The sequence below is a fragment of the Aulonocara stuartgranti genome (assembly GCF_965226115.1).
Source record: "Aulonocara stuartgranti genome assembly, chromosome: 7".
NCBI classification, from domain to species: Eukaryota; Metazoa; Chordata; class Actinopteri; order Cichliformes; family Cichlidae; genus Aulonocara; species Aulonocara stuartgranti.
The window spans coordinates 56,380,001-56,405,999 of NC_138945.1; the positions used below are offsets into that span (position 1 = coordinate 56,380,001).

Genomic DNA, 25,999 nt, shown 5'->3' on the forward strand with positions numbered 1-25,999 from the left:
AAGGTTGTTCATGGGGAGGAGCTATTACTGAATAAATGTGGCTGAAAAAAAAAATGCTATTGTATGGGGGGGGATAAGTTTGTATCTGTTTATAAAGATCTTATAACATGTATAAGAAACAGAAATCCTAGCAATTTATTTTCTTAGCTGTTGTAACCACCTTTTGTTATGTTAAATGACTTTTAGCAAAGCTTTTAACTAGTCTTTAAAATATAAAAAATAAAACAGGTTTCCCCATTTGTAACAAAACAGGATTACAATGTCCCTGCCTCTGATGATGCTCTCCTGTTGTTTCTCCACTTGCATTACAAAAGTTAAAGTGTGCATTAAATTGCCTGACAACACATTAAGATAGTGGAGCTCCATGTTAGTGTCATTATGTGACTCACAGAGTTGGGGAAGTTCAGATAGCAGATCTGACATGGCATGTCCTGTGCCGATGATCTAGTGTTGATTGGAGGACGTATTCGGGGCTTCTTACTCGGGTTAATGACATGACACTCAGAGAAAAGCTTGTCCAGATTACCATCAAAATACCTGAATAGATTGAAATAAAATAAGCTTTTAGATACGCTCTGCTATGAACCTTTTGGTTGACACTTGTCAGGAAGTTAAAAATGGCCAAGAATGTAATTCAGAATTTCTTACCTTTCCATGAGCTTTTCTTTATCCCAGTTGAAGTGACTGAGAAGAATGCGTGTTATTGTTGCAGGATTCTAAAGGAACAAGAAATAGTTTGTGAGAAACATTTTTGATTTTTACTTGCAACTTCTACTACCGGTAGTTTCAATGAGCTAGAGGGTCCAACGGTTGTAAGGGCTTTCAGGCCTTTTCAGCTTTTAAAGCCTGATTAAAGATAAGTATTGAATTAGGAAGGTAAAGGTAATATATTCTATGGCAGGACATTAAACTATTTTGCACATTAGAAATAGGGTTAGAAAACATAAGCAAGTTCTCATATTTGATCTTGCTGTTCACCCATGTACATCAGTGAATGGACATAAAAACAGCTGCCCATTACACTAAATACAACACAAAGCAACTACAGCTTTACAAGTTATCACAAAATTAAATCATCACAATCTAAGGCCATAATAATAGACAATATATTTAGAAAAGTTTGTATTCATTACAGCTATTCAATGAAGCACACTCAGGCATGTATTCCTTTCTTATAACCACAGTAGCTGTTAAAGATGACACAACTGAGACAGTTTTTATTTTTTAAATAAACAAAAAGTTTTAGTCTTTAGAAGTCTGTATGCATATTACACTGGATGAAGCCAAATGTGGCACTTATGTCCCACTGATGTGACAATTGTGATTTCTGATGACTCAAACTAATAAATACCCTACAAAATGGATTTAATCATCATGCTTGATCATATATACCCAGTCCCATTTGTGGCTTAATATAAGGACTTTCCGTCCAAATTGCAGTTAGAGAGCCATAGATGTATAAACACCTATAAAAGTACTGTTTTTGTAGATCTTTTGCCTGGGGGGAAATAAAATAAAAATACAATTTCTAGGTTACTGAAGCCTACACATTGATAGGAAAGTGGTTTAAGTTGGGTAAAGAAAGGATGCAAGGATTCACCCACCAGATGAATCCTTGCAAAATCACCTCCATATCTGATGGAATTATGTTGCTAAATGTGTTCTTACCCACCCAAGAACTATATCATTTTTAGGAGCCGTCCAGAAACACTTTACATTTCTTCCAAATAAAGTAATGCTAACTCACACCCTTGTCGGTAAATGGACCAGTCATGCTTTTGGCCATGTCACTCCCCACAAAGGCCTTTCAGAACCAGGAAAACCACTGGCTTACACCATCATTCTGAAAATACTTTGGAATTATAAAGCGTGTCAGGTTCAGAAACAGGTAGTATACACATAATTTGTTTGTTGTATTCTAAATGTGTAACAGGTATCTCACAAACTATCTGAAAATGTGGATGATGGTGTAACAGTAGCATAAAATGGACTATGTCCAGTGCCAAGGCTGTACAGTTTAGGGAAAGCACTAGGGATGATGAGGAACCTCTCTCCATGTACCTGTTAATACAAATATTTCTTATTATACTCCATTTACTATAGTTCAGGGATTAGAATAACTCTGTATTCTAATGTGAAATTACTGTAAGGTACTAAATTAGTGTTTAACCCAAGTTACAAACTGCTCTTTAAAAATGGGGAAAGCTATACCCTCAAACTACCCATATAACACATAATAATTAGTTGTTTGGAAAATATCTGTGAGATTTAGGAGACCACGTGTATATGTTGCACATATGTGGCATCTCACTTGTCAAATATAAAGAAGTGAACAAAAATTAGTGTATTGTCTCCCTAGCCCAATGCCCATTTTACAATTTCAAAGAAAGTGGTCCAGGTTTGTACCAAATCCCACCTAACCCTGTAATGGACTGTTCATTGGCCCAGAAAAACAGCCCTGCTTGTATATCTCTACTTTGGTGCTCACCTTGGCGGAATAATAAAGTCAGGATACACCTTGAGATAACAAAAATCATAACATTGGAAAGGACTGACAACATATTTAGTATGTTCTGACTGTATTATGTACACCTAGCTAACACTAACACACCCTAAAACAGATATGCAAAACATACAACAATGATGATGGTATCGTTTATAAGGGCACTGATTCAATTTTACACTTCCTTTAGCTGTTATTCTTTGTGGTTCCACTGCAAAATGTTCTTCTAATTTATCTAACCACGTTGATATGAATGGGTTGGTCAAAAGATTAGTAGTACTTCTCAGTACCGATGACTAAAGTTGATGTAAACTTGACCACTATGAAGCCAATGGATGTTAATAAAGTACTGGCTTTTTGAAGCATATTCTACAAACGTCATATCAGAAGATCTATGTATGGATTAACTTTAAAGGCATTTGTTGGTGCTGCAAAACCCTGAAAATTTAATAATTAAACATAAACAATATTTAACGGGGATAAAAATCACCGTGTTACTCATTTTTGCTGTAGAAAAGAAACTGCCATGCGGCCGTAGGGTAGAAAAATAATATGTATCATTATTGGCCAATTTTAGTTTTTAGGCTTGTTTATATAGAAATCAACATAAAACTCCAACGCATTTTCTCAGATACCAAACTGGATGCTGAGTTATCAAGATCATTTTCCATTTTATTCTGAGCTCAAGTGAAGCTCTGTGAAAGGAAATGGAGGCCCAGGTTAACGCTAGCTTAAAGCGAAGAACTTCCCCCCGTTTCTTCATAAATTTCATTGAAAGCTATCGCAAAATTTAACTTTTTATGTTATTGGTAAAAAATGAAATTATCATAACCCGTTCTTTTACATAAGCGTAACTAAGCTAGCATCCCACTTGCTAACTTATCGCTGGCCAAGCCTTTGGGTCCAACGTTAAAATAACACTAAACGCAAGGTTTAGCTTTAGAAATGCAAAATTTCTGAAAACCCAAGTTTCAGTTAACATCTCAACGCACACTATCTGTCGTCTAGCAGGAGCTGGCACTCAACACCATCCTGGTCTAGAGCTTTTGCTGTAAGATGCTATGTAGCCAGCGAGCTAACATTAGCTTAGCAAGCGTTGCTGCCAACTTAGGGATGGGACTACTTCCTGGATGAAAAGTCCTAATGGAAATTTTTACCTTCACATATATAAGAAAAATTTTCATGTCTTCATTTTAACTACCAAGTTCCATAGTGCAATTATCTTATATATATGTAAGTTTAGTTTTCTATAAATCTCATCATTGTTCTCAAACTGTCAACTATAACAAGTATACTACTGGAAGGCTAATGGTTTAGCTAATATCCACGGCCTGTTTTTACGCTAGGACCCCGATCTTTCCTGATGCTGTCATACCAAAATACCTACCTGGATGACCTCGTTGACCTCCCTAATACACTCGACCATATGCTGGAGGATCTGCTCGGCAGTCAAAACTTCGAAACGGTAGTCTTCCTCCTCTTCCTCGCCCGGGCCGTGGCCTCCTCCGCCAGTCTCACCGCACTCATCTCGCTCCCCGCCGGCCACCACGGGATCGACCAACTCCACCTCCCCGAGCTCCAGGGTGTCGTCGTCGGGTTCCTCTTCATTGCTGTCCTCGCTACATTCCTCCTCGTCTTCGTCGTATTCATAGTTATAACCCTCGTCTGAGTCCATTCCTAGCGCGGTTATCAGCAAGTGACAAGCACACCTAAAGGTCTATAGCGTATGAAACGTTGATCCGAGCCCGTTTTTCAGCTGCGGCGAAAATAACAACAAAACGTCGCCGCTGCTGCTAAGCCAACAAAGAGACACAGCGTCACCAACTGACGACTGCCTTACGTCAGACAAGCAGGGCAAGAACGGATGTAAAAACATTTAATATAACAAACTTTTGCTTTAACCTAAATGTTTATTAAAAAAACAACAACAACTAATTCAAATAAGTACGAATTTGGAAAATTTTCATTTATAATTGAAGAGTCACATCAAATGCAAACGGAAAATACTTTCGTTCTCATAAATGAAGGCTAGTAACAGAAAAAAGATATAACGTGAGTTGTTTATAATTTTAAGCAGTGATTGCATGTGTGTGTGTGTGTGTGTGTTTGTGTGTGTTTTATATACCAAAACAGAGTTATAATAGTTCGGTCTTTAAAAAAAAAATCTGTATTTTTTTTAATTATCATCATTTTTAACATTCTGTTGAATTACCTGTTGAATGAGTTTCGTGAGTGAGTTCGGTCATTTCCCTTTACTTTTCATTTAATACATTTCATTTAATAAATTGATTTGGCTATATAAATAAAATTGAATTGAATTGAATAAATGGATCGCTAAAATTAATTCGAGTAGTAGAGTACTTCTTAATTAAAGTTTACAATGACTTAAAATAACTTACGTTTACTTATATTTTAAAGGGATGCTTATATATATCCGGGTCAGATTCTGCGGTTCAGGCAGCACATTGCATGACACATTTGCAAACACTTTGTTAAGTCAGTTGTGTGAGTACGTCCCACTGTACATGCTGCCTTAAACCAGTCTTTTATATATTTATATATATATAAAAGACTATATATATATATACATATCAACTAAAACTGAAAGCATTTCCTGTAAATTTACAATTTATTTAAACTACAGCGACCTTGGTCCAGGTCTTACCAAATGAAATAATGTTTAAATAAAAATAATGTTTACTTATATTTTCCGGAAGACGAACTCGACTTATTAACTCGCTGCCGCAGTCATGTGATTGCATTCATCTAAGCACATGACAGGTATCGTTTTGACGGTGCAGTTCGCGCTAGTGAAGAGCGAGGGAAGTCATGTCTGTAGTAACGTCTGGACGATACACTTTTCCCAGCTATAATTTGGTGTTTTTTATTTTCCTCCAGCTTGGGCTGCACTCAGTTGAGGGAGTATGGCCTTTACCGCAATCTATTACCTCCTCACCGGAGCGATACCCTCTGAATCCCCAGGCTTTCTACTTTACTTACGGAAGTCAATCAGCTGCACAGGAGGGCTGCTCTGTTCTGGATGAAGCATTTAAGAGATACTTTTCTCTTATTTTTCCAGACTACTCATCTGGTAGGTTTTATAGTGAGGTGAAATTCTTAAAATGCAAAAACGAAGTAAGATTTAAAGTCTTGCTGAACTTGAACGTTGTAGTTGTTCAGTCAGACTGTTTAGATATTCGAAAAACATTAAGGATATGAAATAGCCTATAAAAACTAACTTTTTGTGAAAGTCTAATCTGGACACTATTAGTAGATGGTTTGGCATTATAACACGTTTAAAACATGATTGTAAACGCACAATAAACAGAGCAAAGTGCTCACGTGGCTTCAATGTTGTTTGTCATGCTGGCTTTTAAAACAGATCAATGGTCATTGTACAGACAACAGGTCATCAGTCAGCCAGCACGGGCATACCAACTGAAAATAACCTCACAATAACAATGGACGAGAGTAGCACAGCTTCGTTTTTGTCTTTTCAGAAACAAACACAAGAACCACAGCTCCTAGGGAACAAAAATCAGTGTGTAATGTGCTTAAAGTGCAAGTTTACTTCTGCAAATACTGTGGTAATGGTTTAATATTTATCACCACCAGGTTACGGTTTTCTGCGATTCAGTGTGGATAAACCATTTACTGTCCAAGTAAGTGTCGGCCGCGATGATTGCGACAGCTACCCAGATGAAGACTCTTCTGAGCAATGTAAGTACAACCCGCTGATGCCCATTGATTAGAGCAAGTAACACTGTTTTGTAATGAATTTAACCACCATAATACTATATAGAGATTGACAAAATATCATAATTTCTCCTGTTTGTGTTCCAGACACTCTGAGCGTCTCTGCTGGACAAGCATCTCTGAAGGCAGAAACTGTGTGGGGTGCTCTAAGAGGTGATTATAGCATATGTAAAATATATCTGAAGAGCATTGGTAATTAAACAAACATGTTAACCATCCCTAATTTCCTTCGGGATTAATAAAGTATTCTGATTCTGATTCTGATTCTTAAGCTGGCAAAGTATGTCAAAGCTTGATGAGTTGTAGCAGATTTCTTGTTCTACTACATATTCAGTAAGTAGCCTGTCAGGTTATGCTATGTATTTCCAGTTTTGTTTAACTCATGTGACTCAACTGATGCAACACTTCATGTGGCACACACAGACACCTTCTTTATAGTTTTACTCAGTAGAATTTCAAGTAGGCCTACTGCATGTGGATTATAAAGTAGGGAAATTCCAACATTTTGTCAACCTCATCTATCATGTATAACAAATTGCTGATTATGTACTGTACACCCTCTGTTTAAGCACAGGTCTGGAAACCTTCAGTCAGTTGGTTTATCAAGAGGATTTTGGCTCAGTAAGTCGCAGTTTTTCCTAATGCACAAACTAACAACAAGGCCTCTGGAGTAATCACGTTTCAAATATGTGCATAATTAATATTTTTCCCTTTTTTCTGTTTGTTTTTAATTTAGTATTATGTGAACAAGACTGAGATTAAAGACTTCCCCCGCTTTCAGTTCAGAGGGATTTTATTGGACACTTCACGTCATTATTTACCAGTGCAGGCCATTTTAAAAACCCTGGTAATAATCAGATGACACAATCGAAACTTCAGCCTTCTGTTTGAGTCACTGTATTTATTATAAGCTGTATTGACATACATGTTTTCTGTTAGGATGCGATGGCCTTCAGTAAGTTCAATGTGTTTCATTGGCACATTGTCGATGACCCCTCCTTCCCTTATCAGAGCCGCACCTTTCCGGACCTGTCTGCTAAGGTTTGTTGATATTCTTCCTTGAGGCACTTACGTAAGTCCTATCATATGATCCTCACTGTAACTATGCACATTCATTACAATTTGCCTTGCAAAAAATATCCTAATTTTCTAAGGTGTTCTTGGCTATTTTATCCCAGAAATCTAAGTAAGTTTAATGCATATAGACTCATGAGATAGGAAATGGCTGAAAAATAGCATCCACTCTGAACAGCGACTTCTGGCTCTTATTCAGGGGGCTTTCCATCCGATGACTCACATCTACACGCAGTCAGATGTAGGAAGGGTGATCTCATTTGCCAGAATGCGGGGAATAAGAGTCCTTCCTGAGTTTGATTCACCAGGCCACACTCAGTCTTGGGGAAAAGGTAAAAATTCAGTTAAACTCCCAACATCCAGTAAGTGACATTAACAATAAACAGTTTAGTCCAAATGATTTCAGCATTTTGATCTATAGAAGAAAAAGTACTTGGCATGATGTCCAGTTAAGGCTCAGTAGGAATAATTTCTGCCAAATCTGCAAGTCAAGACTATAAATGGCAATATAATATGTAGTGAAGGCTGACTTACTGCTTATGTGGTTACATCAGTGGAACAAATTGTCTGCTCTCGATAGAAAATGCAAAAAAATGTATTTGAAGGATATGACTGAGTCAAATTAATTATTTACAATTATTTCTCAGGCCAGTCTGACCTGTTGACTCCCTGCTACAGTGGGAGCAGCCCTTCTGGTACTTTTGGTCCTGTTAATCCAATATTGCCCTCCACGTACAAGTTCATGGCAACACTATTTAAGGAAGTGTCTTCGGTGTTTCCTGATTCCTATATCCACTTAGGAGGAGATGAGGTTAACTTTTCCTGCTGGTAGGTTAAAATGTAACTATCATTTACACGTCGGCTGATTGTTAACAATTTCGAATAAGTTTTTCTGATTTTTGATAATTAAATAAAAGAGAGTTTATGAAAATTTTACATAAACAATGAACACATTTTTTTTGTAGGAAATCCAACCCTGATGTCCGAGCATTCATGCTGAAAATGGGATTTGGAGCAGACTTCACCAAACTGGAAGCTTACTACATGGAGAAGTAGGTTGTAAAAGGGAAAATACAATGTAGAAGGTTCTGCAAAATACACCAACTGATGCATTCATGTGCTTATCTTTTTTTAGCATTGTGAACATCACTGTAGCTCTCAACAGAACATCCATTGTGTGGCAGGATGTTTTTGACTATCATGAACGAGTAAGTACGCCCCACCGAAACACTTATATTTCATGATATAAAAAATGTACATTTCCTGCGTTTGTGGTTTTTAGAGGATGTGGTTGGAAGTGCATGATGTTGATTTTAAACGGTAAACGGTAAACGGCCTGCATTTGTATAGCTCTTTTCTAGTCCCTAAGGACCCCAAAGTGCTTCACACTACATTCAGTCATTCACCCATTCACACACACATTCACACAAATTTAACAAGTACAAATTTGAAATAAAAAAAAAAAGTGAATTTCAATGAATTTTATAATATTTTACCAGGGCAGTACTGTGCAAAAGCCACCCATAATTTATTTATATTCTGCTAAGAAGATAAGAAATAAGTGCAGTTCTGTATATAAATGTTCCTGCACTTAGGCAAGCTTTCTGGTAATTTCTTTAAGTAGTCTTCAGGAATAGTTCTCCAGATTTGAAGGACATTCAAAGCTCTTCATTTTTGTTGTCTCGCATTGGCAGTGTTTGTGGTCATTGTCAAGCTAAAAAATGAAGCTGTTGCCAATCAGACGCTTTACAGATGGTATTGCATGCTGGATCAAAATTCTTGCTAATCTTGCTGCTAATGACAAAGTGTCTAAAGATACAATGTAAAATTCTTTGCTGGTTCATCCCTTGGGTGTGTTTCTATGCATGAATAATTCATTGGTAAGTGTTAAATGGCCGAAAAGAAATCCTTGGGTACAAGGATTGGACTGAAATCGAGTGCTAAAGCAGCCAATGCCCAAAAAAAACCAGCCTGGAGAACTATTGTACAAGACAACCCCTGAAAAATTACAACAAAGTATTGCTCCTTGGAAGCAAAATATGAAGGAATGAGGAGTGGCTCAACATTTTTGCATAGTCCTGTGTCTTTACAGTTTTGTTCTTGGATTATTAATTATAGATATTTTAGAGTGTGTTCAAGTATCTACAGGATCCATGCATATTCTATAAAAATGCACCAGTTATTTTTGTAGTTGTTGTGACACTGTTGGCTCAGTTGCTATTAGCTCTGCAGATGAGTACAGGATGGAAATTGTCACATTAAAACAGAACTGGCTAATTGTGGAAAAAATAAAATCCTCTATTAAGAAGTTCTTCAGATACATTTGATACAAATGTAATTTTACACTCTGCAGGTTTAGTGGTTTGAGCCAACTAACCAGCAGTTTAAAACAGTTTGTTGACAACATCCATCTGTTCTGTTCTGATCTGATCTTTCACCATGGACTGTATGCAAACAATGGACGTGAGAGGTCTGAAAAAACACAGCCAATGCACAGTGCCTGAAATCGGCATTCTTTCTAGTGTCCTGAAGGGGGCGAGTCACTTGAGTGCAAAAAGAAAGCTTGTGTTTAGTTTCAGTTGCCAGTTTTAAGCCTTACTGATGCCCAACGTGATACTCGTTAAAACAGCAAGAGAGCAACAGTAAAGACACCTAGCTGTGTCCATTATTTATATACAGTCTATGTATATCATGCTTTCTGTTTATCTGTCTGAGAGCCCAAAGCCTTGTGTTACAGCACACTTCTCTATCAGTGGTGGAGGTATGGAGAGAGGGCTGTTACCTGTGTGAAGTACGCAGGGTGGTTAAAGCAGGGCTCAGGGTAATTCTAGCCTCTCCATGGTATCTGGACCAGCCCGGACCTACACACAACTGGGCCCGCTACTACACTGTGTGGCCCCTCGCCTTCAAGGGTCAGAATATGAAAACTGTGTGCTGTGCAGAGTTAAAGATTTTCAAGCTGCTGTGTGTGTGTGTGTGTGTGTGTGTGTTTGTTTGTCTGATATTAATCAACAGATAAAACATGGTTTTACGTAAAATATATATCTATGGATAGCTACAATTTGGGGACTATTTACATGGTGTACAAAGTGTTTATACCAGTTTATACATCAGTGTTACTAAGGCTGTTCTGTGTCCCAAGACTGTACCTGAAATCTTTTTTTTTTCAGGTATGAACAAATAATAATAATAATATAACTTGGTGTGTAAAGAACTTGGACACAGCTACAGAGAGATGTGATTGTTGTGATGCTGCTTACTGCTGAACACACATATAAAAGTCCTGCTACTGCCAGCTGCTTTGCCAAAGCAAAAACCCAGCAATTGACTCTTTGTTTATCTGGGAGATAATCAAAGAGTTAAGCATATGCATAATGGTGTCTTACTAAATATTCCAGATTTTTTTTATTTTTTAAAAAAAGGTCTTGAAAGCATAACCACATGCTTGCTCCTGACCTAATCTGCTGGTAGCCCATTAGAGATTCCACAGCTGCTTCCATCAGACAAGCTTAGCAGAAGAAAGTTACAGATACTGTTCATGTTTGGTTCTCCAAGCCATTTAAAAACCATTGTTTTTATACACAAAACTGCTGGAAATTCGAATTCAAATCAAATCAATTTTATTTATATAGCACTTTTAAAAACAACAACTGTTGACCAAAGTATTGTACAATAAAATAATCAGATAACATTTAAAAGGAAAGTAAAATAAAAGATAAGACAATAATAAGAATAAAAGAATGACAGACTCATACAGAATTAAAAGCCAAAGAGTAAAAATGGGTCTTTAAATGAGTTTTAAAAGTATCCAGTGTTGGAGAGGTCCTGATATGTAAAGGCAGTTTATTCCACAGTTTCGGAGCAGTCACAGAAAAAGCCCGATCTCCTCTGTGTTTTAATCTAGACCTAGGAACAACTAGAAGCATTTGGTCCGCAGACCTCATAGATCTCACTGGAGTATAGCAATTTAAAAGATCAGAAAGATATATAGGAGCTAGTTCGTGCAATGTTTTAAAAACAAGTGTCAAGATCTTAAAATCAATTCGAAAACTTACTGGCATCCAGTGTAGCGAGGTGAGTATAGGGGATATGTGCTCTCGCTTCTGCTTGCCAGTCAGTAGCCTTGCCGCGGCATTTTGAACCAGCTGTAGTCGGCCAATAAGTTGCTTACTCAAAGTCTCTGAAGCAGAGAAATGGCTTCACCTTTGCAAGTAAGCGGAGGTGAAAGAAGCTGGTCTTGATCACATTATTTATCTGTTTATCGAATGTTAAATTACTATAAAAAATCACACCTAAATTCCTCACAAACGTTTTTTTTTATAATTTTCTAAGGGGCCATGGTCATAATGGTCACTCAATTCAGCACAGTTTTCTTTATTGTCATTATATAAATATATGAAAAAACTCTTTAAGGGACAGAATGAGCAAGTTAACAGACTTTGTCTTAATTTTAGGTTATAAAAGCAAAGATAAATGTATCTTTGCAAGTACTGAGAAAGATGGGAAATTGTAAAAACATTATACAGATGTTGTTGAGGTTTTTCAAATAATGTCAAGGGAGATAACATGTTAAAAAGAATAAATGCAGCAGTTCAGTTTAACAATTCTCCGTGGACAGAGGCTGTATTGAGCACAGTTTGTTGGTAGTAATGTGAGGATAATATGCTGGTGAGATAATTCGTTTAACAGCCTAGACTGTATGCTTTGTCATCAGAGGCAGTTTTGGGATTCTGCAGAAGTTGAGCTTGATGCTTTCCCAGAAAGAAAAGAAAATTCTTGCCAACGTCTTTCACTTTAATCTTGTGCACATGCTTAGGAATAATGGCTCAAGGAAAGTTCAACCCTGGTTGCCAAATGTTGGCTACATGGGGATTGTCCAGACTGGGCATTTTTCCAGACATGAATGTGCACTAGATGAGTAACTTTGTGCTCTGGCTTGTGCTCTGAGGATTAGAAATTCTTTGAACTGTGGCTTTTTTTAAATATGTGACTTTTCTGAATGATAAAGTATTTAATACAAACATACTAATCAACTGGATTCAACATACAAAAAAAAAACTTGGGCAATATAACACACAAGGAGCAAGACAGTTGTTGTTGTTACCCTTCTCAGATTCCTAAGGACACAGTGCTGCACATCTGGAAGGGCCTCCCCGCTTCTTATGCGGCAGAACTCAGCGCTATCACCAAAGCTGGCTACAGGGTCCTGCTCGCTGCACCTTGGTACATCAACCACATTTCCTATGGCCAGGACTGGCGCAACTACTATACCGTGCAGCCTCTGAACTTTTCTGGTGTGTGTTGGCCAAGTAATATAACAAAATAATACAACCTTGCTCACTTATGTGCTGTCCATGGTGCTTCTCTGGTGGTGGGAGCTATCAGTAGAGATTTCTTATTAGTAAGACCCATTAAAACTCTGACTTGACAAGTTTGACTTGAAGTGGTGTGATAACATTGAACTGTAAATAGCCAATTCTAAAGTATAACATGTTATTCAAGAAAAAAAATCCACATCTTTTTCACAGGTACCGAGGAACAGAAGAAGCTGGTGATAGGGGGTGAAGTTTGCATGTGGGGGGAATATGTAGATGCCACTAATCTGACCCCACGTCTTTGGTAAGAGATTGAAAAGATCCCTGAAATGATCAAACTAGAGAACCTAAGTAGAATGTGCAGCCCATGAGATTAATCAAAATAATGACCGGATGAATCCAAAATCACAGGCCAAGGGCAAGTGCTGCCGCAGAGAGACTGTGGAGCGATGAGAAGCAGACCTCTGACGTGGACAAGGCGTTTCCTCGATTGCAGGACTTTCGTTGCGAACTCCTGAGGTACTTTAGCTTTTCTGATAACGCACATGGCATACCTCAACACATCGCCGCACTCTTTTTTTATGAGGTCTGCTTAATATACACCGATGCTTCTGTTTCACTTCGTTTGCAGGCGGGGTATCCAGGCAGAGCCTCTCTTTGTTGGACACTGCAAACACGAGTACCAAGGTGTTTGATTATAATGGACCGTGTGGCATTTTTGAGCATTTGAATCGATTAACTTCTGAGGTGTAACTGGAAGTAATTTTAAAAAAAAATGGAATGAAATTTTCTCTGCTTTTAAGTCCAATATACACTTGTGCTTTCTCAGGGATTTTCCTCTTTGTATTGCGACTGCTGTTTTTTAATTTTACATTTGATTTGATACATTTATATCATGTAGTGATCATATGTAATAAATGTGAAAGTTTACCTACATTATATGAGATGATTACAAAATATACAAATCAGTTGTGTTTGAGTTTAAAAGGCACACGCCAGTATGATGTAGCTTGCTCTCTTTTCCATTCAAATGTAATACAATTATGATAAAGTCACATTGCTGTGTAGACTTTTATCAAAATTAAAATCCATCTGGATGTAGCATTTTTAGTGGGAGAAACGTTTTGTCTGAAAAACGCTACGTCCAGGTGAACAGAATCAACTTTGTGGGATTTCTATACCTGGATGATTGAGCATCAAGATGGTTTTTTAATTATTATTAGAATAATACCAGAGACAACAGTTTGTCTCAGGTATAGAACACATGATCGTCTCATCCTAGGCAACTGATTTAAACTTAGAACCCTATTTTATAACTAGATTAATGTTACAAATGAAACTAACTGCACACCACCCTCAGGAAGCAACCCAAAAAAGAAGACAAAATTCTGTGGAAGGAAGAGTTTCCTCCAAAACTTGCTGATATTGGACACAGACCCCTGCACATACTATCACTGTTTATTTAAAAAATAAACAGAAAAACCACCACCGTTTACTAGCCAATGAAAATAATCTCGGGTTTATTTGGAGGAATTATTAAAACAGCAACCCTTTTCCTAGGTTTGCCAACCATCCTGGAATAAACACTTAGCCACCTAACGGTGACTAAGTGCTTATTCCAAATGGGTGGACGTCTTATCCAGATGGGTGACCGTCTGTCTGTAAAGGTTGATTGGAAGTGAAGAGAGCAGAGTGAAAAGAAGTGTGCAGTGATGAATAGACACTTGGGAGGCTGTTGGGCCAGAAACCACAGATATGTAAGCACAAAGGTACAGAGGTGGGAGACACAAAGGGAATAATGTGTCACAGTGGTAAAATGCATAGACAGGTTCCTGTAGCAGCATAACTAGACAAAAGACACATGACTGTGTCTGGCCTAATTATAAAGCTTATAAAACAGATAAGCATCCTTTCAAAAGCATAAAGGCTGTCCCTTACCCAAGTCCAACACTATATAACAGACCAATCTGAGCAAAACAGTCCACCTGAGACCAGTTTACAACTTTCAGCTTTACTTTGATGCCATATAAAAAATAAAATTACCCATCATTCCACTTCTCCAATTCAGGCTACCACAGGGCAAGAGATAGTACACCCTGGACAGGTCACAAGTCTGTCGCACAGCTAACAGAGACAGACAGACAGCCTTTCACACGCAAATTCACACTATTATGAGCAATTTAGAATCACAAATTAACCTTAACTTTACATTTTTGGACTGTGGGAGGAAGCCAGAGTAGCTGGAAAGAACCCAGAAATAGAGAGACCATGCAAACTCAACAAAGAAACGCTTTGGTCAGATTTAAACCCAGGACCTTGCTGCGAAGCAACAATCCTAACAACTGTGCCACTGTGTTGCTACAAAAGCAGTGCAAAAATGCTGCAATGCCCTAAGATGCCATAAGAGAGTCTATATAAGGCTCAGAACATTGGTGCAGCACTGCTCTTGCACAAAGAGACACTTTCAATTCTCCCTGGCTGTTTGTGTTTTTACACAGAAATCCAGACTGCTTCTGAAGTAACAGTGGTCATGACCCTTATTATTGTAAGTGAACTGTAATGTGTAAGCCCATAAATGTTCCAGTGGGTCATACAGCAACTTTGATTCATCATTTGGTCTTACTTAGTTGGTTCACTTTTGTAACACAGTCTAGTGGTGTGTGTCTCCCTCTACAGACCACCTAGGGAATGACTATGTTAAAAAATAAAATAAAGGCATTGAACTATGTGAATGGCCCTGTTTTAAATCATTTTAGGATGCTGTTGTGAGTGTCAGTGTATATACATGACTTCTATCGGCTGCTTCCTTTTTATAAGTCTTTACTGTCATTGCAGTTTAACCTATTATTTTTGTGTGCTGGACTTTTACTTGAGCACTGTGGGCTTTGTTAAGTAAATCACTTATCCCTGGCTTATTTTGACATTTCTGGGAAATAGTCAACTGATCCAACCAAATAAGATTAATTTGTCAGCAGAAACACAGATTTCACAGTAGCTGTCAGCGAGCATCTGTTGAATAGAGTTGACTTTACTCTGATGTGGGCCAAGATAGCTGATTTTGTCATTGCGTGGATTAAAGCAGTGGTAGCAGATGGCAAGGAGGGCCAATCCCTATCCTTAGTGCTGACACCTCACTCCTTGTAATTCATCTGATTGGGGTGGAGTTGGGGGAGGGGGGTCCCCAGGAAATGCTGAACCAAACACAGCAAAGCTTAAGCAAGCAAGCTCGGTTAACCTATCACTGGGGCCATTTAGAATCACACAGACATGCTGAGTTCTGTGTAATCAAAGCTTGTGCATATGTTAATATATGGGGAACAATATCATTAGCCTGTCAGGGTTAGGGTTAGTGTGCTTTATTTTCTATATATTTGAGGTGGTTAAGTTTAGATATAAGTTGGTACAAAACTGTAACTTATTACTATTTTGAACTTTAATTACTTTAATCTCGAAAAAGTTCAAGTTTAAATGAATAAAAATCCTAATCCAAATAAAGAATGGTCATTTATTTTATGATTTGGCAAATTTGAGGATCCTGTAGAGAACCACTATAACTTTAAAAGTTAATCTCACTCTTTGACAACTGCTGACATTCAAGGAGATTATATCAAAAAGCTGCTTAGATTGATGCAAAGACTTGTGAACTAGCATTCAAGGGCATCCTGCGAAGGACAATAAAATTATGCCTTCCTTGTTTTTTGCAGGGCACATAGTTTTTATGCAATGCACCTCACTACAATAATAAGTCTTTAATATGCACAAAATGTAGATATGCGATATAAGATAATGCCATTCCTGACCCTTAAATGAATGCAAGGCATTTGAAATGACCCATGCATTTGAGGGTTAAAGTAATGAGCAACTGATCTGTTTGATCTGCAAACAACAGAGCCAAGGTTTTACTGGTGACGCGTGTCCAATCACATGACCGGCGCTGTCCTCATAAATGTTTCCACTAAATACATAATCATCTAAACAGCTCATGGCAGCATGCTGCTAAAGATTGTGCCGTGTCTGCACAACAATCACAGGGCTGGGCAGGGAAGAAACGTGACAGTTATTCCTGGCAGATAAAAGACTCAAAGCAGGAGCTTGCTGATGGCTGCAGCATCTTAACTGTGCGGAAGAGAGTCAACCCCTCAAAAAACTGAGCTAAAAAGGACTTAACATGTGTAGTTCCTAGTGTTAAGAACAAAATAATCATCTCACCCTGACATGTGAGGAACACACGTGCTACAAAATCTGATGTGGGAGTCCAGGTTGCCATACTTAAATATGTATTTCTGACTTATGAATCTCCTCAGAGGTCGTTTTCACTGTAACTTTATACTGTCACCAAGTGTGAAGTGTAAATGCTAATGTGCTAAATTAAGGTGTCCAGAATGTATGGACTTTCAAAGCCTTATTTATTACATCAAATGCTACATTTGCCTTCACCAGCACAGAAAGTTGGGTGGATTTAAATAAAAGTGGGAAACAAAGAAAATAGCAGCAATAAAGGAGAACAAAATAAAAATATCAAAGAGAGTAATAGTGATGACAAATGAATAAAAATATCCATTCAGCCATCCATCCGGTCTCCCTGATGCATCCACCAGAGTCTGTGAATGCCAGGTTAAAAGTGCTTAAGTAATAAAAAAAAACCCCACTTGTATGGATGAGGCCTGTAGTAGGAAAACATCTGATATATAACTACCAATATAGTATAAAACAAGCGATTCACATACCACTCAGGAAGTCTCTGGTTTGTCATGAAAATTATTTTTAAAATATATTTTACTTATGCACTTATACTAAGCTCTTTCTAAATATTTCTTGTGTCTTTCAGTCATTGTCCAAACAGAGTCAGAGTTGAAGGTCACTGACACTCAAAAAGTTCCCACTTCATCACCACCAAAGAATCCAAACGAATCACCCCTCCTATCATATGAGCTTGATGCCATTTTTCATCAAGGACATCTGACAGCTCTTTCTGACCCAGGCAGTCACCTCCAACTTAATTTTGTTTGCCGGTACAACTTCCTTACCAGTCTTTCCCTTCTAATGTCCTGTCTCCCTCCCTTCAAACCCTGATGGGCAGCGTGGGCTCTTCTCCTGATTTTATTTTATTCTGGTTAGAATCAGTTTGAAAAAAATTTTTAAGAATTTTTTTTTTTTGCCTTTTGTAGAAAAAAGGTTTATTTAGTTGTTCATTCTCTCGTAAGCTGATGGTAACATAACTGACAAAAGGTTTTGTAATTATCATTTAGTCTTTTCATATAATTTCACAAGCTACCACAGCGTGTCAAACCTGTGAGTGTTATAGGTTCTGGGTTTACGTGGCCCCATGTGCACAACCATAATTTGAAGACGACCCATGCTTAATCCATTTATACACCAGTTTAGGGCAACAAAAAGAGCTCTGTTTTCAATGCTATGTTGGTCTCTTAAATTCAAGAGTGACTGACATTATATAATTCAGTCTATGGAGACTGTAGGAATCATTAGTATTAGTGTCTTTGTTATGGTGTTATATGTGGTCAGCTATATGCAATATTCAATACAGAAAATAGTGTGCAGATTTCTTTAGCTTTTTGAGAGATGAGAATTTCCATAAAGCCATTCAAGGCAAGAAAGGATTCATTTGAGTTAATCTAGTTCAAATTTTCTTAAAAATAAGTTGCATCACTCAATTAGGCAGACGGGGGCTTCAGAGAAAAGCCACCATATGGCAGTAAATTGGAATTAAGGTTCAACCCTTTGCTGCTCTTTCAATCTTTGTGCTAATTCTTTTTCTTCTCATTATGCTCTTTCGTGACCCCTCACCCAGAAGGAGATCACATTTCATTGAAGGTTAAGCTCTTTTGCTAATTTGGGGTGGCTATCTTCTCTTGAGGTTGTAATGTCATTGACAGAGCCAATATGGCACAGAAGGAACATCTTAATTCTGGTATAAAACAAAGCAAAACAAGACAGTCTGCTGCTAATGAGCACTAATATAATAGTTTGCCTGTTGGCTGTTGCTAGCACGAAATTTGTCGAGTGCTGTAGAAACACTCAGTGCATCATGGGACACCCCCAGCAGCCTAGGCCTATTGCAGCATAACTAAGAGTGGATTCAGGATCACCTGTTCCAGCCCTGCTTTGTCAAAAAGGAATGTTTTAAGCCTAATCTTGGGTGACTGTCTCCCAAATTCAAACTGGGAGCTGGTTCCATAGAAGAGGGACCTGAAAGCTAAAGACTCTGCCTCCCATCCTACTTTTAAATATTCTAGGAACCACAACTAACAAAATAACCAGAGAGAGACAGAAAGAAGGAGCGAGAGAGGAAAGAGGAATGAATATACTTAGTGCCTGTAAGTGGTGTGACTGATTGATTTACCCTTATAGACGGTAAAGATTAAGAGGATGACAAATCAGCATTTGCTTACACAGCGCCCAGTGCTAATCTCCCTGTTTTCCTCCAGACGACTCAAGCTCTCACACTCATTCTGGAGAGAGAGAAAGAAAGAAGACGGCGAGTTGTATCTCCCTTGACCCCACCTTCATCAGATTTAAGCAGTACAAGAACATCAGCACTGTATCCAGATCACTCAACAAGGCTTATTCTTTAAGGAGCTTCCCTGAAGCTTTCTGTGAGGTAGTGTAAAGAAAAAACTTTTGATGAGCATGTTTTTGGGAAAATTGTGGCCAGTACTTTATCACAGAAAACAGTTCATGCAAAACAGGAAGTCATCTTATGTTTATATGTCTTTCAGTAAGGATGGAGGAGCAGATTTCAAAGATGAACATGTTTTCATCGGACACCTTGAAGGACTTCACGCAACAGAGCACAGACGGAGCTCAATCAGGTGAGCCAATACTTACAAATTACTACAAATGTGCAAGATTTTAGAAAGCTTAGATGATGATTGTTAAAGGCTTCTCAGTACAGCAGACTAGACTCATAATTAATGCTCACAAAGTTTTAAATACATAGATTTACACACAGAATCTGACACAAAGCTCAAAATGCGTAAAAGAGTGAGCTAATTTTACATCAGTCTGTAGTTAAAATAGCGTTGGTGCTCAAAAGAATCTGAAATTATTTTAAGTATTTCTACTATCTATTCTCTACAGAAAAAGGTCTGCGTAAATCGTTTGGCCAAGGCCTGCTTTGTAAAGTTTGCTCTGACTCAAGCAGTGGCAAACACTATGGCATCTTTGCCTGTAACGGCTGCAGCGGCTTCTTCAAGCGCAGTGTGAGGAGAAGACTCGTCTATAGGTGGGCAAGTGGCTCTGTGAAAGGCAGCTGTACATAACAGGAAAACAATCATATGACAATTAAGGAAGTGCATTTGAACTCCATCTGTGTCTTTATTTCATAGGTGTCAGGCTGGAAATGGCAGGTGCCCTGTTGACAAAGCGCATCGAAACCAGTGCCAAGCTTGTCGATTAAAGAAGTGCCTCCAGGCTGGCATGAACAAAGATGGTGAGAAACTCAGAAAAAGCAGACCTTGTAGATATTATCTGTGCGTATTGATATGAAATACCTAAAGCCTCACTGTGAGATGGTGTAGCTTTTCCTGTGCTTTGTTGTGGCAGCTGTGCAGAATGAGCGACAGCCTCGAAGCACAGCTCACGTCAGTCCGGACTCTATAAATGTCGAAACCAAAAAGGAGCACCTGGTCACCACGCAAGCGCTCAGCCCCTCTGACACCTACTCAGCAGTCATCTCCAGGCCTTTGGTCACGTCGTCAGCTCCAATTTCTGCCACAGTAAAACTTTGCAGCAACATAAGTAACAACCACCGCTTTATGGTCAGCCTGCTGACTGCAGAGACCTGTGCAAAACTGGAGCCAGAGGACGGTAAGATCAAATGAAAGAGGTAAAATAACTTGGAAGAAAGAGGTGTAAACCTATTTGTCTTGAAATGAGTAAAAATATTTTGAAAACAGACTTTTTGATTTGACTTTACGGTGTGGGATATTTGGATTGTAATGCCTATGTCTCTTTTTCTGCTACACAGTGGAGGAAAATATTGATGTGACAACAAATTCAGAGAGGGACCTCACTCCCTTCGACAGCCGTTTGTCCCCTTATACCTCCAGCTGTCCAGAGAATGTGTATGAGACATCGGCACGACTCCTCTTCATGTCAGTCAAGTGGGCAAAAAATCTGCCTGTGTTTGCTCACTTGCCATTTCGTGACCAGGTGAGGCCTGTAGACAGATATTTTTTCTTTGTGTATTTGCATCTTAAAATGTTTTTTTTTAACATATATGGATAGTGTGTGAGACTAATGAGATGCTCAACATTTCTGTGAAATCCTCAGGTGATTCTTCTTGAAGAAGCTTGGAGTGAGATGTTCCTCCTGTGTGCCATCCAGTGGTCTCTGCCCATGGACAGCTGTCCTCTTTTGTCTCTGCCAGACCTTTCTACCCCACAGCAAGCCAATATCAACCTTCTTACTGCTGACCTGCAGATCTTAGAAGAAGTCTTTAGTCGCTTTAAAGCCCTGACTGTTGACCCGACAGAATTTGCCTGTCTGAAGGCCATTGTGCTGTTTAAGCCAGGTAAGGAATCACTGATGCAGCGATGGTAGTCACTGATTTCTGGATCACCAAACCGATGTCTGCTGTTTGAATCTCCCACGCAGAGGTACGCAACCTTAAAGATCCAGAACAGGTGGAGAATCTGCAGGCCCAGTCACAGGTGCTGCTGGGTCAGCACATCCATTCAGTGTATCCCAACCAGGGTGCCAGGTAACTGCACTTTCTTTTCTAACAAAATACCACAAAATCTTCAAACATAATAACAGCTGGAGAATGTCAAATCTCTCCCCCCCACAGAAACATTTAGCTCGCACTCTTTTTGTTTTTGTCCAACAAGGTTTGGGAGATTAATTCTTCTGCTGCCTTCCCTCCGCTTTGTGAATTCAGAGAAGATCGCTAAGCTGTTCTTTCAGAGGACCATTGGCAGCACACCCATGGAGAAGCTGCTGTGTGACATGTTCAAAAACTAAGCACACGGAGGAAAACTTCCTGCAAGCTGTGTGACTGTGTAATTCATGCATTCTGCTGATGACTTCTTTCATGTTTAATGCAAAAAAGCCTTTATGACAAAAGATATTTTGACATATTACTGTTTGAAAAACACAGTCATGAATGGATCAGAGACATTTATGTGAAACTGTGCTTTTTTTCCTCAAGACAAAGGCAACTTCTGGTTATGGCATTCTATTAAAGCACATTTTTCTGTTAAGTTACAACCACAAAGTCGTCTTGTGAAGCTTACAGCTAGACTTAATCATTCAGCGTACTGAGTAACAAGCGAAATAACAGTACATGCCAGCAAACATGTTTTTAAATGTTTTAAATGTCTATAAATATGAAGTTGTATTGTCAAGTATAATGATTTCTGGGATTTTTTTTTTCTATTTGATTCAAATAGAGTAAATAAATAATGCAATAAACACTATAAAATATAGAATTCAGCATAAAAAGTATTCATCTTTTGAGAAGAACATGTATAACACATGTTTGAAACAGAAACCAAAGAGCTCTGATAGGTTTATCTTCCAACTGTTTTGTGACCATCATTTTCTTTGTTGAATTGTATTAAATGTATCAGGTTGTTCTAGATGGTCTGAAAAATATTAAAAGTATGACACAGAAAGAGAAAACCATATTTATACTGGGTAAAAGATAATTATATCCACAGGTGCAACAGCTCTGTGGTAGGCCACGTTTTGTACGAGAGCAAACAGAGCATCACATTCTCATGCATACATATCATATCATATATATGTATGCATATCATATCATACATTTGTTTAGAACACTACTTCAGATACATAATTTAAAAGTTGATTTGTACAAATGAGTAATATAGGGGTGAGGCAGTGCAGTATATTTGTTCATTTTTCTTATTATTATCATTATGTTAATATTGTGCATAGTACCTTCAAAATAAAAGAGATAACATTTAATTCATAAGGAAAATGTATAGTGCATAAAAATAGGCTTTGGGGTCAAGACAAAAAACTGTGACTCGAACATATAGTGGAGTACTTTTAATATGTCCATGTTACTTTAACAGATGGATTATAAACATGCAGTGTAATGCATCTACCCCCCCACCCCCATTTTTGCACATGTCGAGGAGCGTGTCAGGCTACATTTCAACCTTGAACCTAATGAGAGGAGGGGCTTCACCTACCTTTAGAATGTGAGGGACCCAAATTGCAGAAGACCTGCAAAATTGCAAAATGAATTTATTTAATTAATTATTTAATAATGTTTTTATTGAATATATGTTTTCACTTGTGGGTTTATCGGGATTATCGCCCACAATCCAGAGGACGGCGCTAATGCGCCTAAAGGCTATTTGACAGCCTCCGTGGCAGAAGAGGAAGAAGCAGAGGCGTAGCAAAACAAAAACACGGAAGCGCATCAGGATAGTGAGCTAAAGTAAAAGTGTATGAAAACAAAGTTTTTGGCGCGCTGACATTTGCACGGTGCCCGATAAACAGTATGAAGGTGCATTAATTAGGCGATAGCAATTATTTCAAATTACCAATGTTTAAAAACTCGTATCGCCTGCTCCCTCAAAGGGACTTCAGCACTCCGAGGACTCCTGGTCTGTTTGTGGACTCTAACAACTACCACAAAGGCCTTTCGTTTGACTACATCCCCAATGTTACTGAAAACGACTTCACAGGTAGGACACTAGTTAACACGAGCTGGTTTAGGGGGACATAATTTGTGGTTTAGGGTACGATTGTTATTCACTTCAAAGAGAAAGTAAGACAGACACTTAACTTCTTTTTCGTCAACATAAGTTATATCAAAATACACAAAGAATATAATGAAATGTCTCATATATTAGAGGTGGGAATCATCAGACAGCCCACGATATGACATTATCACAATACTTTAGTCATTTGTTCCTATATTTCATATACTTTAGCATACTAGCACACTTTGTACACTGCATAGCTCTGGTGCGAGTGACTTAACTTGACCATCAGTAATGAAAATAACCCCTTCTTGGGGTTTCTTCCCTTTTAGACACCTCCCAGGGATGGTTGTCGTGGATCTGCAACCTAGTTGTCATCTCCCTGGTCTACATCTGCACCTTTTTAACCTTTCCAATAACGGGATGGTTTGTACTGAAAGTAAGTTTGGCTTAAAATTGCACCCATAGCATCTCCACTCACTTGTTGAGAATAAACAATGTATTTTTTTTTTCCAATTCAGACTGTGCCAAACTACCAGAGGATAGTAGTGTTTCGTCTCGGTCGAATATGTCCTCCAAAGGGCCCTGGTATCGTCCTTGTGCTGCCTCTCATTGATCAGTGGCAGAAAGTAGATCTGCGCACCCGTGCTTTCAACATCCCCCCTTGCCAGGTAAACTGCCAGACATGCTATTATTGGTATAGCTGGCCTGTGGCATTTAAAAAGATAAATAAAAAGATGTTTCAGCATGTTTGTTAAACATGGTTTTGATAGTCTTTTGGATGAGATCCACTCTGCCCATATACATGTACAGTACATGATAATTAATAGCTAAAGAAGTGTTACATTATATCTTTTTATCCTTAAGCCACAGGAGAGGTTAGCATAGGATGAAATACATGATCTGTGTGCCGTTATTTCCTGGTTTCTGATTGCATAAGATCAGCTGATTTTTCTGCTCTTGCCACACTGTAACACAACACTTTTGAATTCTGATACTGGTAAAACACATCTTATACGCATCATTTACCATTTAAAAATGTTTTAAAAGCAGTAACTTCAGTTCCATGAAATTTATTTTGTGTGTGCTGGAGATAATTTCTTCCTTCTCATATGGCTTAGCCTGTCATTCTTACCTTTAATACACTTAAAAAAAGACAAAAACAATTCAAACTTCAAGTTGATGGCATAATTTATATTCAATTGAGCTTCAGATTTTTGCAAAGCCATTCCTCTTAGGAGCTGTGAATGTTATTTATTTAAGAGGAGATGCTTATGTACTAATTCGTTTGCCAGTTTGGCTTCATGTAAGTTCAGCTGTCAGTACACTGTGCTGTTATAGGTGACTACTCGGGATGGTGGTGTGTTGTCAGTGGGAGCAGACATCCAGTTCAGGATCTGGAACCCAGTCTTGTCAGTGGTGTCAGTCCAGGATCTCAATGCTTCCACCAGAATGACGGCACAGAAGGCTTTGACCCACAGCCTGGCCAAGAAGACCGTCAGGGAGATTCAAACTGAGAGAGTGAAATTAGGGGAATATCTTGGGGTGAGGACACGCTTTAGCTACTCTGTGCTGATTTCTTTTGCTGTATCAGTTCATGTTTACATTCATGCTTCATGTTTACAGATGGACATAAACGAGATGACTCGTCCTTGGGGGCTGGAGGTGGATAGAGTAGAGCTTACCCTTGGTTCTCTACTGAAAGCCCCAGAGGACAGCCCCTCTGCCCCCCTGATTATGCCCTCTGCACCTGGACTTGAAGGCTTCACTGGCCCCATTCAGCAGTTGGCCATGCACTTTCTGAGCCACGGTGCCACATCACGGCCTCAGCAGGGTAAGACAGAACACTTAAAAAATCTTCTTGCATCTTTTCCATAATTAGTGCTGTAATCTTCACCTCTTTCTTCAGAGGACAGCATAGCATTTATGGATGAGCTCAGCAGTGCTGCCGAGTCTGTCACTGCCACACCAGGTTGTGTTGAAGAGCTGCTCAGCAAAGTCAAGCTGCTCCTCTCTGAGTCTTTGGTCCGCCAGGTTGGGGCCTGTTATCAGTTTGACATCAGCTCAGGAGATGGACAACAGCGCCGTTACTATGTGGATCTGAGCCAAGGTGATAAATGTCATGATTATGGAATTTTTACTTGGCGCTAAATGTGTGTACGAAAACATAAAAAAAATGAAATCTGTCTATTTCTCTTTGTACTTTAGGTAGCGGTGCAGCTGGGGAAGGGTCCTTGTGTCGAGAACCAGATGTAACCCTGAATATGAGTGACTGTGACCTTCTGGACATGTTTCAGGGTGAACTGCGACCAATAGCTGCTTTTACAAGTGGCAGACTTAAAGTCCAGGGAGACATTAAAACAGCCATGAAGCTGGAAGAACTCATAAAGCTACTTAAGAAACATCAACTATAGTACATTTTAATTAATTTATTAAATCTTTAATTTTAACTATAAACTGTGTTTTTCATGTATGCTGTGACTGAATTTCTGTAATATTCTTATAATTTCTCACAAATTCCAAGTAAATGCTTGTTTACAAAGATAACGTGCTTTCTGAAGGTTATTTTATGCAACACTGTTTGAAACATGATTATAAAAAGAGCTGTGAAACTAGATAAAAGCTTCAGTAATGCGGCAGAGCTGTCATAATCA

At 38.6% G+C, this 25,999-nt stretch overlaps 4 protein-coding genes across 4 annotated transcripts in view; 3 read left to right on the top strand and 1 right to left on the bottom strand.

The window, feature by feature from the left end:
- The window catches only part of arih1 (ariadne ubiquitin-conjugating enzyme E2 binding protein homolog 1), a 12,856-nt gene extending 8,512 nt beyond the window's left edge, over nucleotides 1-4,344 (bottom strand). The window contains exons 1-3 of the mRNA XM_082540643.1: nucleotides 3,891-4,344; nucleotides 649-716; nucleotides 390-537 (exon numbers count right to left, since the gene is read on the bottom strand). Of these exons, the coding sequence (XP_082396769.1) occupies nucleotides 390-537; nucleotides 649-716; nucleotides 3,891-4,178 (504 nt within the window). The 5' untranslated portion in view covers nucleotides 4,179-4,344. The remainder of the gene's footprint in view (nucleotides 1-389; nucleotides 538-648; nucleotides 717-3,890) is intronic.
- Nucleotides 4,345-5,263: 919 nt separating this feature from the next.
- Nucleotides 5,264-13,810, top strand: hexa (hexosaminidase A (alpha polypeptide)). The gene is made up of 14 exons (XM_082540855.1): nucleotides 5,264-5,594; nucleotides 6,119-6,223; nucleotides 6,347-6,412; nucleotides 6,834-6,880; nucleotides 6,996-7,106; nucleotides 7,199-7,300; nucleotides 7,533-7,665; nucleotides 7,981-8,161; nucleotides 8,299-8,385; nucleotides 8,469-8,541; nucleotides 12,447-12,627; nucleotides 12,862-12,952; nucleotides 13,060-13,167; nucleotides 13,280-13,810. Exons 1-14 carry the CDS (start codon nucleotides 5,333-5,335, stop codon nucleotides 13,341-13,343), a joined length of 1,611 nt encoding a protein of 536 aa, XP_082396981.1. The 5' UTR covers nucleotides 5,264-5,332; the 3' UTR covers nucleotides 13,344-13,810.
- A 5,309-nt stretch (nucleotides 13,811-19,119) lies between these two features.
- nr2e3 (nuclear receptor subfamily 2, group E, member 3) lies at nucleotides 19,120-22,684 on the top strand. Its single transcript, XM_082538617.1, has 9 exons — nucleotides 19,120-19,267; nucleotides 19,386-19,478; nucleotides 19,747-19,891; nucleotides 19,995-20,098; nucleotides 20,212-20,475; nucleotides 20,636-20,820; nucleotides 20,941-21,181; nucleotides 21,265-21,370; nucleotides 21,498-22,684. Exons 2-9 carry the CDS (start codon nucleotides 19,391-19,393, stop codon nucleotides 21,628-21,630), a joined length of 1,266 nt encoding a protein of 421 aa, XP_082394743.1. The 5' UTR covers nucleotides 19,120-19,267; nucleotides 19,386-19,390; the 3' UTR covers nucleotides 21,631-22,684.
- Nucleotides 22,685-22,826: 142 nt separating this feature from the next.
- On the top strand, nucleotides 22,827-25,861 carry stoml1 (stomatin (EPB72)-like 1). Its single transcript, XM_082539076.1, has 7 exons — nucleotides 22,827-23,327; nucleotides 23,678-23,784; nucleotides 23,867-24,016; nucleotides 24,687-24,890; nucleotides 24,972-25,179; nucleotides 25,255-25,455; nucleotides 25,554-25,861. Exons 1-7 carry the CDS (start codon nucleotides 23,186-23,188, stop codon nucleotides 25,757-25,759), a joined length of 1,218 nt encoding a protein of 405 aa, XP_082395202.1. The 5' UTR covers nucleotides 22,827-23,185; the 3' UTR covers nucleotides 25,760-25,861.
- The last annotated feature ends 138 nt before the right edge of the window (nucleotides 25,862-25,999 follow it).